This window comes from Nannobrachium achirus, assembly GCF_963921795.1.
Source record: "Nannobrachium achirus genome assembly, chromosome: 10".
NCBI lineage: Eukaryota > Metazoa > Chordata > Actinopteri > Myctophiformes > Myctophidae > Nannobrachium > Nannobrachium achirus.
In genome coordinates this window covers 63,327,676-63,345,409 of record NC_137819.1, presented here as the reverse complement: position 1 = coordinate 63,345,409, position 17,734 = coordinate 63,327,676, and the positions used below count along the sequence as shown (strand labels likewise).

Here is a 17,734-nt window from a genome sequence, read left to right as displayed (position 1 = left end):
TATTTCTCCTGTGCAGCTGACCTGCGGAACCTGGGAATATACCATTCTGTCAAGCTGATAAGAATAGTCTAAAAGTGTGGAGAATATAATTATAATACCTTGTTAAAGTGACCATTTTGTTAAATTCTGCATTTGTAGTTATTTTACTGCGCAGATAGACAAAGAGACATTCATGGATTTATATTTAAAAGTCACTTATTTTCCCCCCTGGAACCAAGGTATGGCAGCTGCATACCCCTGCCATACCCAATTGACGCCCCTGACTATGACTACATATACTTACTATTTCCTCAACAAAACTGTTAGGGAGGGACTAGTGGAGAAGAGATCCAGAACTAAAATACAAGTCATTTTTTGTTTAGTTGTGTGCAGATGTCACTCTCTCATTAAGTAGCAGATCTACATGCTCTCAACTTGTGGTGCTTCGACATGTTGTGAGCTTGTAGATCTGTTATTTTCAGCACACAGCGGAGTAAAAATTTCAACACTATCACGGCCCGCCAAAAAGCAATTTAGTCGACTAAATCAACTGTAGATTTAGTCTACTATAGTTTTATGGTGGGGGGGGGGGGGGTTTAATGCGAGTCGCTGACGAATCGTTTTATATATACACTATATAAAACCAGTAAGACTCTCTAATCGGGAGATAAGCGATCGCCAGGTTGGCAACCTCATGGTGGCGCTAGAAGAGGGGCATGTGAGAAATGAGGGGTGGAGGTTGTGATTTGTGAAAGTGTGGAGGAGGCTTCACTTCCACTCATCCAAAGACCTCCTTTGCCCCAGACTGTATGACGGAGCATTTGCAAATCGTGGGAGTCTCAGTCAACAGTCTGGCCACGTGAGACTACATACTAACCGAGCCTTCCTGCAGTTCCTCACAGCTGGGATCAGTCTCCTTCGCCCCTCCTCTGATGTGTTGTATTTGTCCAGGTCCAACTCATCCAGAACCTCCTCTGATGTCTGCAGTATGACGGCCAGAGCTGAACACAGGGTCAAGGACAGTTTCTCTGTTCTGTTCTCTGACTTCAGGTACTGTTGGATCTCCTGATGTAATGAGTGGTCGTTTATCTCCATCAAACACTGGAAGATGTTGACACAACTATCAGGAGAGGCATCTTTTAACAACTCCCTCAGGTTGTTGGTGGCTTTCTGGATATCCCATGAACTGCTCTTTCTCTGTTCCAAGAGGCTTCTCAACAGACTCCGGTTTGACTCCAGAGAGAGGCCATGAAGGAAGCGGACAAAGAGGTCCAAGTGGACATTTTTACTCTCCATGGATTTATTCATAGCAGCTTTTGGGAAGTCAGAGAGGGAATATACAGTATCTCCCAGGAATGTCTCCAGGACCTTCATGTTCCTCCCTGTTAAACTCTGGAAATCTGATGAGAAAACAACACACACACACACACACACACACACACACACACACACACACACACACACACACACACACACACACACACACACACACACACACACACACACACACACACACACACACAGTAGGTCAAGTAGGTCAAAGGTCAAGTTTATTAAGTATTGACAGTTCAGGTGATTAAATATCTGAAAACTCAAATTTACACAAATCCAAAATACACTTATGGAAACATATGGAATCTATGACAAGGTTCTGGGGGTCCCTGCTTCGTCTCTCTCTCAACTAAGGGTTCCTTGGCCTGAAAATGTTGAAGATCCTTGCAATAGTTTATGAAATGTTAAAGAGGCGGTGCCAGGGCTCCAGACTAACTTTTTCACAGGTAGCACTGGTGCCACCTACGTTTTAATTAAGTAGCACCATCAGAAATTAGGTAGCACCACATTTTTCTTTGTATAGCGTATTAACGTGGTATTAATACATAGCCTTATTATACTGATGACAGTTGTGTTCATGTCCATACCATAAGCCATTTCAATTTGCCTTGATGTAAAGATTGACAATGACCCAAACTTGATATTTGCTAAATATTTTAATCTGAACTTTAGGTTTCTCTGCATGAGCAGCAGTAAAAATAGGTCAGCATTAAGGCTGTGTGATATTAGGAAAGCCTTTGATATTTGATATAATGTTGTTGAATACCCCGATAACAATATGTCTCATGAAAAAAAAAAAGCTGTAGCCTAGTTTTTATGGATTTTTGCTTCAAGTTAATATTTGCAAACTAAAGACATTAATTCAAGAAAGATTTACGAATATCTCTGCTAACAAACGCAATATAGAACTATGACTTTAAACTTGCACAACGTAGACTAGATGCATGCAATAGGCCTGCTTTCATGCAGGATGGAAAAATAAAATTGTCCTTATGGTTTTAGAGTGAGATACTGGGAAGTAAGCTGCTTGATATCAACAGAAAACGTTCACTTGGACACACACACACACACACACACACACACACACACACACACACACACACACACACACACACACACACACACACACACACACACACACACACACACGCTACACCAAAGACAAACACACACACACACACACACACACACACACACACACACACACACACACACACACACACACACACACACACACACACACACACACACACACACGAGACACCAAAGGCAGAAAAGTTTACAGCTGCCGTTCATTTGAGCTAATTGGCTATGAAGTGAGAAGCGCATTTTGGGCACTGAGGAACTTAACGAGTCACACAGCTGTTTTTGTAACAGTAGGTTATGTAACCATAACCAACGCAACGGTGGAAACATCCACGAGCGATTGCTAATCTATAGCTACTCTAATAGCAAACAAACAACCTGTGGACTGGATTATAGATTAGTTCGAGATGACAACAGAAAAAAGCACGGTTATACAAAGAAAGGTTAGTATATGTGATATCTATCCAATGTGATGTGAGCGAGAGAGAGAGAGAGTCTGTCTGTCTGTCTGTCTGTCTGTCTGTCTGTCTGTCTGTCTGTCTGTCTGCGTGTGTGACCCACCAGCCACCACCGGACCAACGATAAAGTGTGTGTGTACTGTATGTGAGTGAAAGAGAAAGAGAAGGGGAGGGGCCGAGCATAGCCTCTAGTCTGCAGGCAGGCAGCCAGGGAGAGAGAGACGGAGCGAGAGAGAGAGAGAGAGAGGCGTCAGGCGATCTTCGATTGAGGATTTTCTTTTTGTCCCCTCTTTTTTTCCAACTCGCACCAGCGCGACCTGGTTACATTTTAACTCGCACTTTATGAAATTAAGTCGCATATGCGAGTTAATAGGTCGCACCCTGGAGCCCTGGGCGGTGCCATAGTTTTCTACTTTTTCTGGTTTTCATGTGACTAGGAGGTTGACAGTACTTCATTAGACCCCCTGGTGTGGTTGCTATGAGCAATTATGTATTCCCTTTGTATTTGGGTTTCTTCCTGGAGGATGAAACCTTGGGGGTAAAAAGTGCCAATCCAAAAAGAGCGATTAACTAACGTAATATAATCGAACCCACCCACGCACCTCCCCTCTTCATCATTTCATTATATTAGTACAACCTTTGTGGGCAGAGAAACGCCAGGTTGCTCTATGCTCTGTGCCCAGATGCTGCTGACAGCTATCAAACATTTCACACTTTACCAGTTGACACTGACAAATGAGATCAATGGTTGAATTGTGTTTATAAAGACAGGTTGATTCCCTCAGCCCTCTCCCTCTTCGTGTGTGTATTTTTTTTTTCTTTTTTTTTTTCGATGATCACTGCTTCACTATCTTAGCCCAAGACAAGTAAACTTGGGATTTGCTACATTTTTCATAAGAATAAGAAAATTGGACATTGCCGACCCGACGGGACCCACTCGAGTCACACTGTTTGGGCATAGATTGAGGCTAGAGCCAGTTGACGTGTTTTTGAATTGCCTATACACGCAACACTTATCAGCTATGGACATGAAGTACTCCTAGGTGAAAATAAATATAATTTTGAGGAAATAGAATGGTGGAGATGGCTCCAATGAATGTACAAAATGAGAGCACAGTTTTTAAAGCCTATATCCCATAGGCTACAAGTTGTAGGTGTTGATTGAGTGCCATGTATCAAACCTTGTTCTTAAACCTTTTCATGTAAACTAAAACCAAATTAAAAGGTAGAGTTGTAAGGAAAAGGGGGAAGAATCCCCAAGATGGATTGAAAACAGAGAATAGCTAAATCAGTGTAACCAGATTAATCCAATTATGCATTTGAAAATAGCAGATCTACAATCTGCTATTTTCAAATAGCCAATCTGTATATAGGTTTCAACTGGTTACACTGACTTTGACACTAAACAAATTTTGCTGTGGACCCTTTGGAACTCCCTCAAGGACCCCTGGGGGTCCCCAGACCCCAGGTCAATCACTGTTCTAGAGCATTTAGTAAACAACTGGGAAGAGCCATGGGCAGTACTGTCATGAGAATGAGGAGGGATTAGGACAGGTGGGTGGTCTTGTTGTAGGAGGTGGAGGGACTGGTTCAGGTGGGTGGTGCTAAGGTGAAAACCTGGTACACTTGTGGGTGGTGCTAAGGTGAAAACCAGGTGAACTGGTGGGTGTGACAGATACTCACATCTGGTAATGAGTTGAGGATTAAGCCAGTCTTCTCCTCCATGTTTCACTCTGTAGGAAGTAGAACAACAATGCATCAATGTCTCAGTGTCTAACCACGTCTCCACTAGCTGACACTACAGTGTTTCTCCTATCATTATCTAGCTGACACTACAGTGTTTCTCCTATCATTATCTTGGTCCTGCAGCCCATCCAGACATACAGTACTCACTGCTGCCCAGTTTGGATCTCATCTCCTCCTCAGACTCCACCTTAACCTCTAGAGAACTCCACTCTCCTTTTATCCCTTCTTGATGCAACTTTACTATGCAGATTTATCTTGGATAGGCTATGTCTTGTTATTTCTCAACCACAAGTACTAGTTTCTTTGAGGCACTAAACTGTTCTCTCTGCAGTCTAGTTAAGTTATTATTTACACTTTGCAGGGTGTAAATAATGGCAGGGACACATTTCTAGATTCTCTAACTCTGGTCCATAGTGTTAGAAGGTGTTATCCTTAACGCTATGTCACCGATGAGCCCTTGCACTCACAGCCACGGTAGCCCAGCCTGCTCAGCCTCTCATACAGTGTTGGGAAAGTTCACTTTAAAAACGAACTAGTTCAAGTTCAAGTTCAGAACTTCTAAAAGGAACTAGTTCATTTCTAGTTCATGATTCTATATTTTGAACTAAAGTTCATGGTTCCCCAAAATGAACTAACTTAGTTCTTTTTCGTTCTTTTTTTAACCATAATTCTTCAAACAAAAACAAAAAAATATTTATGTATTTTTTTTATTTATGTTTTTGTTTTTTATTTTTTACCTTACCATTTATTGTGTAGCAATCTATACAATAGGCCTAAGGCTATGTCTAAAACACTGGCCTACACACGACGTCTTGAAGAAAAATGAATTAAATAAAGTAAGACATGAACACAATAATATTAGGCTTGCCATTCAGGTTAAAAAAAATAAAGTTGCCCCTTTGAGAAGTGGAACTTACAAGTCATTTAAAATAAGGTGGAGAGAATCTACTGAGTAGGCCCTACCTGCACTACTACAGTGGTTCTCAACCTTTTCAGGATGCAACCCCCAAAATAATCATATGAACTGGGGACCCCCCACCCTGACAAGCACTTGGAATTATAGGAGTTGGCATTACATTAGTTTGACTGTTTGATTGTGAAAATAGCCGATCTACATGCTTGTGAACATGTGCTTTAGAAATGTGCAGATGCCACACCTATACTGTATGTTGATCTGTTTATTGTTGAGTGAGAAAACAATGTTAACATTAAGCTTAACAACTGGGGAGTCAGGGACCCCCCAAAAAATAAAATTGGGGATCCCCCTAGGGGTCCCAACCCACAGGTTGAGAACCACTGCACTATCACACGGAATTATTTGACATCTTGGTTACAGATTTAACAGTTGACACACGTGCACAAGACAGAGAAAACAAGCGTTTGTAACAGCTGCTATTAATGTTGAGCTGTTAATTGCCTGTGGTCAAATCTGTGTCAAATGCGCATTTTCAATGAGGCGATCGAGTCGATCGTTATGCCTGGCAGTGTTACCGTGCGTGCAGTCTGTCATCTGATCCAAGAAAGTTGGAGCACCCAGCACCCTAACAACATCGCGGATTTCAGGAACAGAGGTAGAAGTAAGCTAGACTATATTATAAGATGTACTGTATGATGATCAGTTATTATTCCAGTGAGTGATCTAAATCCTGTTTTAACAGCTTCACTTAGAGACGGCAGATTCTCCCTCTCTCCCTCACTGCTCAGAGTGCAGACTGAACTGAAGTGTTGTGTGTAGAAAGGGGAGGGGGGATGGGGAGCTTAGGGGCAGCGCTATACTAGTCCGTAAGACAGTGTTCCACCGAGAGAATACACTTCAGCTCAGTGAATGGGCACACAGTGCGTGCTATTGGAGCATGTGAATGAAAAGAGAGAGGAGAGGACAGACGACCGCGGAGGCGCGGACCGCCGCATGAACGGCCGACGAACGCCGACGAACGTCGTTCACGGGCGTCAGAATGACCGCGTTCGACAATATCGTTCATCAAGCGAAAACAATTACGTTCAGTTCACGTTCGCCCAAAATATGAACGTGTTCATGAACGATCGTTCTTTGAACGCGTTCGGGTACAACACTGCTCTCATATGTAGTCTTTAAAAAAAAAAGACTTTAGCTATTCACAAAAAACAAAGACGGATCTGAGGTTGAAAGCCTACTTTCCTTAGTGAGTTAAGGAGAACTCCTTCTAACACTAAGGACCAGAGCTCAAGCCCAAGAGATGGACATATTGATTTACTAACTGTAACATTGCAGTAATGATTACTAACAATTAGGCTTTTATTGTGAAGGCAAACGTTTCTGAACGTCTCACATCCTGCAAGTTTCCACCAAAAATGGAAATAGCTAATCTGCAAAATCACACCTTGCATGCTTGCAGATCAGCTAGTTTTGGCATACAACACGTCTTACGACAAAGTCTAAAGGCCTGTCCATACTGTCGCCGACTGAGTTGGGAAAGCTGCAAAAGGTTTGGTGGTCGGAGACAGCATGGACAGCCCTTTAGTCAGGCTTTACTTTGGAGATAATAAGCTACGAGTTTGTTTTCGTGGCATGTTACTTTTAATCAAATTACAACGTTTACCTTATGTTATGTTTACCCAAACACGTTTGGAGTGGACCACGGCGCTTGGAGTGGACCACGTTTCAAACACCACAGCACGCTAATTAGGGATGGCCAACGGTTAACCGTTACCGTTAAACCGATAAGAAATTGGTTACCGGTAAGCACTAACGGTTAATTTTGACCGATAAATGAGGAAAAAAAAGGAAATCAACCCATGTGTCACACCAAAAGCCCCGTACACCAATATCTACGCAACATCAAGTCATCAACCATGCAAGTATACACGCTGAGGTCACACATTTCTGGACACCAATGTCTGTGTAACATCCATGCATTCATGCAACTGCCATTCTGCGACGCTGCTTTGATTTGGAATCGTACACGCTGACTTGTTCATCAGGAAAGAAATGCTCCCTCGTCGATTGGATTTTACAAAACAGACCCCCGTCGTCACATTGAATCCCGTTTAAGAAGAGCTTAAAACACAACTTTCTAATGTTACATGTTGATGACGTGAGGAACGCTAAAGTAGTAGGCTATGCGAAAATAACAAAGCTCAGAGTCGCAAATTCAATGATCGCTGCATCAGCACACACAAAACACGGGCGAGAGAGAAGAAAATGAATGAAATGGACATCACGTTTAGCCGATTCAACCATTCCAAAAGTCATACGATTGGAAGTTATTTCTCTACATGCGGCTACATGCGAGCGTCTCCGCCGCCTCGCTGCTGCTGCTGCAGTTTTGTTAGGCGATAGCCAGGGAGTGCACAGAATTTTAGAGAGGCATGGGCTGAAGGGTCTTTTCAGACGGATAAAAGTTAAGGGCTCAAGCCCCTTTTGCTGTATGTGCGCACGTGCCTGGCAATAGCGCATCACATTACAGACTGATCATTTCAATCCCACCGTTTCTTTGCAAAAACACATTTCTTTTAGAAAACATTTGTATTCTTGTTTCTCCCAGTTTTATTCTTTTTAATGTGTAAATATAGCACTTTATTATGGGGAAAAACGTGTGTAGTGTAGGCCTATTTTCCTTTTTTAAATCGCTAAAATAGCGCAGTTTTTAACACATTTCCTTAACGGCTAACGGTTAATTAACTGATAAGGCCTGACGGTTATCGGTTAAGAAAAAAACTCCATTTGGCCATCCCTAACGCTAATCACACGTTAAAAGGAATGGGCGCTAACTCGTTATTATCGAGTTAACTTTGACAGCCCTACTAAATACACAAATATGTACACATCTATTTGTGACTTTGTGTCAGAGTGAATACTCTGTTCAGAGACACATGAGGGAAACACTGCACATTCAGTGCACTAACATGGACACAGCTCAAGTCTACTCACTTGCAGTTCTCCAGGACTGGAACATTCGCCATCATGTTGGAGCTCAGGTCCAGCTCTCTTAGGGAGGGATGAGAGCTTACAGCTGAGACCAGAAGTTCACAGCATCTCTCTGACAAGTTGCAGTGAGCCAGTCTGAATGAAGAATGAAACACCAGATTGATTGATTCATAATCATATTTGAACTGAGGACCCCCACCCTGACAAGCACTAGGAACAATGCCTCGCAGTGAGCTTGTAGATCAGCTATTTCAGAATGTTGGCCTCTTCCTTCCAGACTATTTGACAATTTGGTCAATTTGGTTTTAAAGTCAATAAATTGTACCTTTATAAATGTGCAGATACCCTGTATAGTGTATACACTTATACTGTGTGTTGCACATTAACCTGGGGACACCCAAAAATAGTTTTGGGACCCCCCTTGGGGTCACACGTTGAAAATAGCAAATCTACAAGCTCACATGAGCTTTGTGTCCACGACGCGTTGTGAGCTTGCAGATCATTAATTTTTATGCGCAATCCCGTTGTATGACGAAGTAGCGTATACATTTATACATTTAGCGTATACAAGGGATATTACACTTTCAAACATGGTTGGAGTCATTTAACGTCTACTCAGGCACATAGGCTTGGGTTATCATGATATCAAGCTTATTAATACATTCTCACCACAGCATTCATTTTACATTCACATAATACAGTACATATTACAGAAGTGATCAATATAAATCAGGTAAATGTATCTTACCGTAGAATCTCCAGCCTACAGTGCATACTCTTCAGTCCTTCGCAGAGCAGCTCCACTAGTCCTGAGTCGTTCAGGTCGTTTTCACTGAGGTCCAATTCTCTCAAATGGGAAGGATTAGAGCTGAGAGCTGAAGCCACAACTTCAACCTCTGTCTGTCCGAGGTTACAGCCAACAAGTCTGTAAATGCAGATTAAATACGAGATTATCAAAACAAATTATACACTGTTCACTGTCATGGGAGTTAAATAAAATATCTCCTATCTAGTTATCCAGACATAAACAGGATTTAGTGGAGCAGAGTGTAGATTAGACAACACCAATTGACAGCACAGAATGAAAGTACTGAGGAAGATAACAAATTATATATCAAAGATTTCACCCAAAAGTTAAAGGTGTCAAATGAAGACTGAACTACTTTGCATATTTACTGCCTAAACTGTGTAAAAGCTTTACAAACAAGCTGCTAGAGACCAGCATTCAGTATACACTGAATTATTATGTAAATAATTGTATTTATTGTCACATCACAAAGCTTATTGTTGTTTACATGACATCGCATAAGGGACTCGCTTTCCAAATAAAGCTGATTTACAAGATGTCAAGGTGTTGCGATGCAAAGCATTGTAAGCTTATAGATCTGATGCCTTTGAACTTGTACTACAGAGTGCTTTCACCACAGTGAAGCTGGTTTAACGTTGGATATTCCGGTTGTCTTTTATGGCGTTATACAGGGAACAATGCAAATTATGAACACATGAAGAACGTTTGATTTGGTGGAATTCATCATCTGATGAAGCTGAGATGCACAAATCAAGGCTTTACACAGCCTGTCATGAATCAGACTCTTTATTTAGAAACAAACCTATAGTAAAGAATATAGCAGAAATGTAAAGAGCTGAGTGAAAGAGACCCATGGAAAATATGAATGATCTTGTTCTTTTTGAGAGGTGCTAACTGCTCCCACATTTGGCTTTGTGTGTATGTCCGTCCGTCCATCTGTCCGGACATTGTAATGAACTCATAAAGGGCACCACTCACTTCACACTGGGTGTGATTTTTATTTTAGGTTCCACTACTGAGTGTCAGTGGGTTCAAACCACTGGTCTGGTGGGTTCAACCAGCAGGGATTTTAGACTCTTAGTTTAGTTAGTGTGGTTGCTATAGCAACACACTATTTTATTCACTCAGAGAATGTTTTCCCAGCAAAGTGAAGCTGTGTTTTGTAAACTTTCTGAGTAATGTTATCCAGGTTGGACGACTGAACAACAGAAAGGTGAAGCTTCTGGTCATGCTTCACTTGACATCACAGTATCTAATATAAATGACATCACAGTATCTAATATAAATGACATCACAGTATCTAATATAAATGACATCACAGTATCTAATATAAATGACATCACAGTATCTAATATAAATGACATCACAGTATCTAATATAAATGACATCACAGTATCTAATATAAATGACATCACAGTATCTAATATAAATGACTTCACAGTATCTAATATAAATGACATCACAGTATCTAATATAAATGACATCACAGTATCTAATATAAATGACATCACAGTATCTACTATAATTGGTAAGACAGAATTTATTTCCCAGTGGATTCCTTGTGACTCGCGTAACGGCAACCACACTTGCAATTTCCTTGAATTGCGGCTTTCTATTATTTAACCTGCTTTATGGTGGACTTTGTATCTACACAAAATACCACCAGTCACCAGTGATGTGCCTGAACGTGTTCAATGAAAAATCGTTCATGACCTCGTTCCTATTTATTTTATTTTTTTTATAATTTTTATCCCATGATTTTGTAACCCATTTTTCCACCCAGTGCCAGTTGCCTAATGGGCTCTGCTCTCCCAATGTTATACATAACATTATAAACATTGTGGGCAGCTTAATGTTAAATAGGATGAAATAATTGCTGTGTGTGGTTCTATGCAATGTCTAAAAATAACTAAGTTTGTTCATTTTGGGGAACAATGAATTAGTTCAAAATATGGAATTATGAACTATGAACTGAACTAGTTCATTTTAGAAGTTGTGAACTTGAACTTTAACTAGTGTAGAAAGTTAACTTTCCCAACACTGCCATTGCATATACAGCATTTTCTTTTTAATAACCTTAGTTTTCTAATTATAGTGTGTAATGACAGATTGACTCTAGGATGTTTCTATTCACATGACTACTAACCGAGCCTTTCTGCAGTTCCTCACAGCTGGGATCAGTCTCCGTCGCCCCTCCTCTGATGAGTTGTATTTGTCCAGGTCCAAATCATCCAGAACCTCCTCTGACATCAGCAGCATGGCAGCCAGAGCTGAACACTGGGATGGAGACAGACTGTCCCCTGACTTCAGGTACTGTTGGATCTCCTGAAGTACTGAGTGGTCGTTCATTTCCATCAAACAGTGGAAGATGTTGATCATTCTCTCAGGAGAGTGATCTTCAGTGGTCATCTTCTTCAGGTTGTTAATGACTCTCTGAATGGTCTCAGGACGGTTCTCTTTCTGAACCAGTAGGCCTCCTAACAGACTCTGGTTGGACTCCAGTAAGAGGCCATGAAGGAAGCGGACAAAGAGGTCCAGGTGGCCATTTTTACTCTCCTGGGATTTTACCATGACTCTGTACAGGAAGTCTTCCAGAGTCATGTCCTCTCCTTCTCCTCCTCCTCCTCCTCCTTCCATCCTCCTCCTCCTTATCCACCTCTCATAGCTGTCTTCTTCTCCCAGGAATGTCTCCAGTACCTTCATGTTCTTCTGTGTGAAACAGTGGAACAGGTAGACTGCAGCCATAAACTCCTGGATGCTCAGATGAACAAAGCTGTAGACCTTTCTCTCAGATTGAACAGTCTCTTCTTTGAAGATCTCTGTGCACACTCCTGAGTACAGCGAGGCTTCTTTCACATCAAGGCCACACTCTTCCAGGTCTTCTTGGTAGAACATGACACTGCCTTTCTCCAGATGTTCAAATGCCAGCCTGCCCAGCCTCAGAAGAACCTCCCTGTCCTTCTCCATGAGCTGTTGTTGATTCACATCATGACTGTCATCATACTTCTTCCACTTCCTCTTTGTCTGGACCAACAGGAAGTGGCTGTACATCGCAGTCTGGGTCGTGGGCAGCTGTTCTGTCTCATCTGTCTTCAACATGTCCTCCAGAACGGTAGCGGTGATCGAACAGAAGACTGGGATGTGACACATTATGTGGAGGCTCTTTGATGTCTTCATGTGTGAGATGATTTTGTTGGCCAGCTTCTCATCTCTGAATCTCTTCCTGAAGAACTCCTCCTTCTGGGGGTCTGTGAACCCTCGTACTTCTGTCTCCATGTCAACACAATCAGGAGGGATCTGATTGGCTGCTGCAGGTCTGGTAGTTATCCAGAGGAGGGCTGAGGGGAGCAGATTCCCCTCGATGAGGTTTGTCAACAGCAAGCCCACTGATGATGTCACTGTGACATCAGAAACAATGCCATTCTCTTGGAAGACATGAGAACCAATGCGAATGTTCTCAAATTTCAGCGGAAACCTGCTTTCATCCAGACCATCAAAGATGAAGCCAACCTTCCAGACAGCGAGCTGCTCTGCTGTGACCTTCTTTAATTCTGGGTGGAAACAATGGATCAGTGAGAGAAGACTGTGCTGCTCATCTCTAACCAAGTTCAGCTCCCGGAATGAGAAGGGAACCAGGAGAATGACATCTTGATTTTCCAAACCCCTTGCCCAGTCCAGAGTGAACTTACGCACAGAGAAGGTTTTTCCAATGCCAGCGATGCCCTTGGTCAGAACTCTTCTGATGGGTTTGTCTCTGCCAAGGAGGAGGGGCTTAAAGATGTCACAGCATTTGATTGGTTGGTCAAGCTTCCTCTTCTTGGAAGTTTTCTCAAGCTGCCAGACCTCATGTTGGGTATTAACCCCTTCACTCTCTCCCGCTGAGATGTAGAGCTCTGTGTAGATGCTGCTGAGGGAGGGCACTTCAGTGACGTATGTCACACGATCAAGACGGTTCAAACCGACCTTATAAACCTTTAGAACCTCCTGCGGAATGACACCTGCTATGAGAAGACAATGAAGACATTTTAAACATTCAGTTGAATTTATAACTTTACATCCTTACAGCTGTGTATGCACATTATTAATTTAACCACTTAAACCAGCTTCTGTATTCTGAGGAAAACTTTGACAGAAAATAGCAGATCTACACGCTTACAAGCTGATCTGTATTTTCATCAAAGATATTTCATGTTGAGTGCAAAAAGAAAATACACTAGTATAGAGCCCTGAGGGTCTCCACTAAACAACATAAGGACTTTAAGTGGTTAATAAAACTAAGAAAAACAGAAACAACAGTGGATCACTGGTTTTCATACAGAGTTGATACATGTTTAGCATCATTATTTAAACATGGATACTGATGACACATTGTGGACATTTATTCTGACAATGTCTTCTGTCATTTCAAACATTTCAGTTATTAACTGTGTTAATTAATGTACATTGTGTCCAGTCTTACTGTGTCCACTGCTGGTGTGACTGGGTGTCTTCAGTCCAGGTGTGGTTCTGGATCCCTTGGACGCCTGCTCTGTCACAACACGACCACTCCTCTCCCTCTCTCTGTGGAGACATTATGTTACTATATGATAGTATTTAATATGTAATTATCTATCTATAAATGCGACAAATCTCTGTCTGTTTGTTTGTTTGTAATCCGCGTATCTCGAGAACCGTTCGTCCCACCGGCTTCAGATTCGGCACGCGCGTTCCCCGCCGCCGCGCGGAGTGCAGTGCCGGGCCTCGACCCGACCCGACTCGCGGTTTTCCGAAACCGGCGCGAAACGTTCGGAATCTCCTTATGCGGAGCTGATTGTTGACATCAGGCTGTTCCGGAGGAAGCGCTGACTCATTGTGACATCACTTCATAAAAGGCTCTGACATCACGTACGCCACATGAGTCAACAAAAAATCTCTGTGAATGTTTCTTCCCATGTTCTCCATATATGGGCATAAAATGAATGCCCGTATGCGGAACTGATGTCTGACATCAGAGTTTTCCGCAACCAGTACTGTGTGTGCAGAGATCTCCATATATGGGCATAAGGGGTATGGGCATAAAATGAATCCCCGAATGCGGAGCTGATGTCTGACATCAGAGTTTTCCGCAACCGGTACTGTGTGTGCAGAGATCTCCATATATGGGCATAAGGGGACAATGGCAAACAGATGGTCAAAACGGGTCCTATGACAACAGGTATATTGGGGTTTGCATTAAAGGGTGGGGACAAAGGCTAACAGAAGGCAAACAGATGGTCCAAACGGGTCCTATGACAACAGGTATATTGGGGTTTGCATTAAAGGGTGGGGACAAAGGCTAACAGATGGTCAAAACGGGTCCTATGACAACAGGTATATTGGGGTTTGCATTAAAGGGTGGGGCAGGCATAAAATGGACGCAAATAGACAGATATCTCCATATATGGGCATATGGGCATAAAATGGACCCAGAAATAAGGGGACAATGGCAAACAGATGGTCAAAACGGGTCCTATGACAACAGGTATATTGGGGTTTGCATTAAAGGGTGGGGACAAAGGCTAACAGAAGGCAAACAGATGGTCCAAACGGGTCCTATGACAACAGGTATATTGGGGTTTGCATTAAAGGGTGGGGCAGGCATAAAATGGACGCAAATAGACAGATATCTCCATATATGGGCATATGGGCATGAAATGGACCCAGAACTATATCTGCAGTGATCTCCATATATGGACATACAATGGACGCCGACAGACAGACAGATACAGATATCTCCATATATGGGCATAAATGGACACAGGCAAACAGATGGTCAAAACGGGTCCTATGACAACAGGTATAATGGGGTTTGCATTAAAGGGCGGGGCATTCATTCTCTATTTACATCGTTCCCGAGTTGGCCAGGTCGCCGACTAGACGCACAAAGTAATATATAATATGACATCATTGATATGTTCACTCTGCATTGTGTTGATGTACAATAATAATCTCCACTCAGTCATGGAACTATTGTATGTTCATAAATCTTGCCTTCATAAATTACAAATGTCAGGCCGTTAGGCCTGGGTTATTATTATGAGTATGGTGATTATTGATTAACGAGTTATTGAAGACTGCTGGCTGCCGACCATCCATGATGTTCCCTGACGTTATGGGTGGGGGGGCGGGTTCAGGGGCCCGCCAATCCCGGCCGCCACAGCAGACTGAGAGACCGGGGAGATGATGATGACGGTGACGTGATGACCGTGGAGCCGAGAGACGTCCCTGCCCCGCGGTGTCGCCATAAAAGCGCGCCCCTCAGGCCACCGCATTGAGAGCCTGCTTAGCATAGCCTCCCCGTCGCGCTGCCCAGCGTCTGGTGTTTTTCTTTGTGTGTGGATTATTGTTTGGTTAACGCCCTTCAGAAAGGCTGACTGGTTAAAGGTATATTCAGTGATTGTATTTCATTCAAATAAAAATATAATTGGTACATTTTCCATTCATTCTCCTCGCTAGAATGTGTGCTGACCATATAAGGACTTCCACCATGGCCCGTGTTACGAGCATAGCTAGATTCGGTTTTCAGAGGTGGCCAGCCAGTCCTCGGCCAATCAGGGTAGAGTATGGCTGTAGTTATGTTATGATGTTTAGTTATGATGGTCAAAATAAAAGTTTTGAGGAAATCTGGAGGTCTCAATTGGAACTGTTACCCCCGCGACCCGATTCCGGATAAGCGGTTGAAGATGGATGGATGGATGGATGGATGGAGAACCACAGTCGCTCTGAATTACGAACGTCTGCTAAATGCCTAGATTGTAAACTACTGAACTCATAAAATGCCACAGTCTCGTAGTAAATCAGTATCATACATATCCTGAAGCTGGAGATGTAGGCCTACCGATATTCAGTGATTGGGTCTAATGATCAAAACGAGAACTTTATAATGGTGTAAAAAATATATAACAACGCTGTAAGGCCAGTAGGGCCAAGATGACCCCCGGCCACTTTCATTATCACTGAATACACCTTTAAGTGTTGTACTTTTCGTTTCCTTTCTTGTAGCTCATTATTATTTAGTTTACTTTGCTTTGTTTTGGTTAACGGGTGTTTTGTTTGAGTTATTTGTTTGTAGTATTGTTTGTGTTGCGGCGACGCCGCCGGCCGCTCACAGTTTGAGCCATTACTATTGACATTTCCTCTCTTCTATTATTATATTCCTTAGTAGCTTAATATATTATTATTTATTCTAGATACATGCAATACCATAAGCCTATATTTGCTACTATTTTTGATATATTTTTATTAATGAAAAGAAGACTGTTGTACCACACTTTAAACTTATTGTAATAAATTATATATTTTTGCAACTTTTGGGTTTGGGTGTGATAATATGTACTGACCTGATCCCTAGACCACTTTTACGGGTCGTTACAACAAAGATATAATTTGTGCATTTGTCAATTGTTTTGACTGGTTAAGCCATATCCATTGTTATCCTTACTGACAGCTGAGCCATCTATTTGACAAAACCCCTGTCATCTTTCAAATGACTGCATGTTTCATGTGCACAAATGTGTATAATATATAGTGTTATATTGTTATATTGTATAGTTTTATATGTTGTATAGGAGGATTGACATACTGTGTGTGTGGAGGTCCAGGTTCACTGAAATCAGGAGGATGTCCTTTAGACCAGTCACTCTTCATAGACACACAGCTGGGTGTTGGAGACTCTGCTCTGTGACTTCTGGAATCATACAAATGTTTATACATTTATCATGTGAATGAAAAAATCATTATGAGAGAGTAGAACAGTTTTAGGTTCTTCAAAAACAACAGGAAAAAAAAAGAAGAAACAAGTAATTTGTTGTATAGACAGATAGATAGATATTCCAAAGTCGGTTGCATAGATAGATATGTCTTAGCTTGCTGTATACATTTAGATATTCAATAGTTTGATACATAGATCAGTGGTTCTTAAAGTGGGGTTCGGGGCCCCCAGGGGTCCTTGAGGGTGTTCCAGGGGGTCACCAGCAAAAGTGGTTCATATATAATCAGGATCAGTTGAACTAATTTAAACCTATCCACAATTTTCCAACATCCTATTGTTCATTGCGCAGATGTTGCACGGAGCTTCTGGCGCCGCAGCCGAGTGTGATCTACAAGCTCACAGCGGTTGCATCTGCGACACGACGTGAGCTTGTATGTCTGCTGTTAACCGGAAGTGTGTTGCAAAATATTCTCCAGTAAATTCCCGCGGAAAGAGGTGGATAGACATCAATTAATTGGTAATAGCAGATAAACAATCTGCTATTACCAACCATTATGAGCTTGTAGAGCTGATTTTTTGCTTGAAAACATTTGGATTACATATCTTGTATGGAGGATTGGAGGTCATTGCCACAAAATATTTTCAGATTGTGGTCTGCAGACAAAATCATTAATTTGGTGGTCCCTGAC

The 17,734-nt window shown here is 42.1% G+C and overlaps 1 protein-coding gene across 1 annotated transcript in view; it reads right to left on the bottom strand.

The window, feature by feature from the left end:
* LOC308293217 (protein NLRC3-like) overlaps positions 1-15,579 on the bottom strand; it is a gene marked incomplete at both ends in the record, with an annotated part of 47,267 nt that extends 31,688 nt beyond the window's left edge. Inside the window, 2 exons of the mRNA XM_080735653.1 lie at positions 11,463-13,223; positions 15,500-15,579. Coding sequence (XP_080591779.1) covers positions 11,463-13,223; positions 15,500-15,579 — 1,841 coding nt within the window. The remainder of the gene's footprint in view (positions 1-11,462; positions 13,224-15,499) is intronic.
* Positions 15,580-17,734: the final 2,155 nt, after the last annotated feature.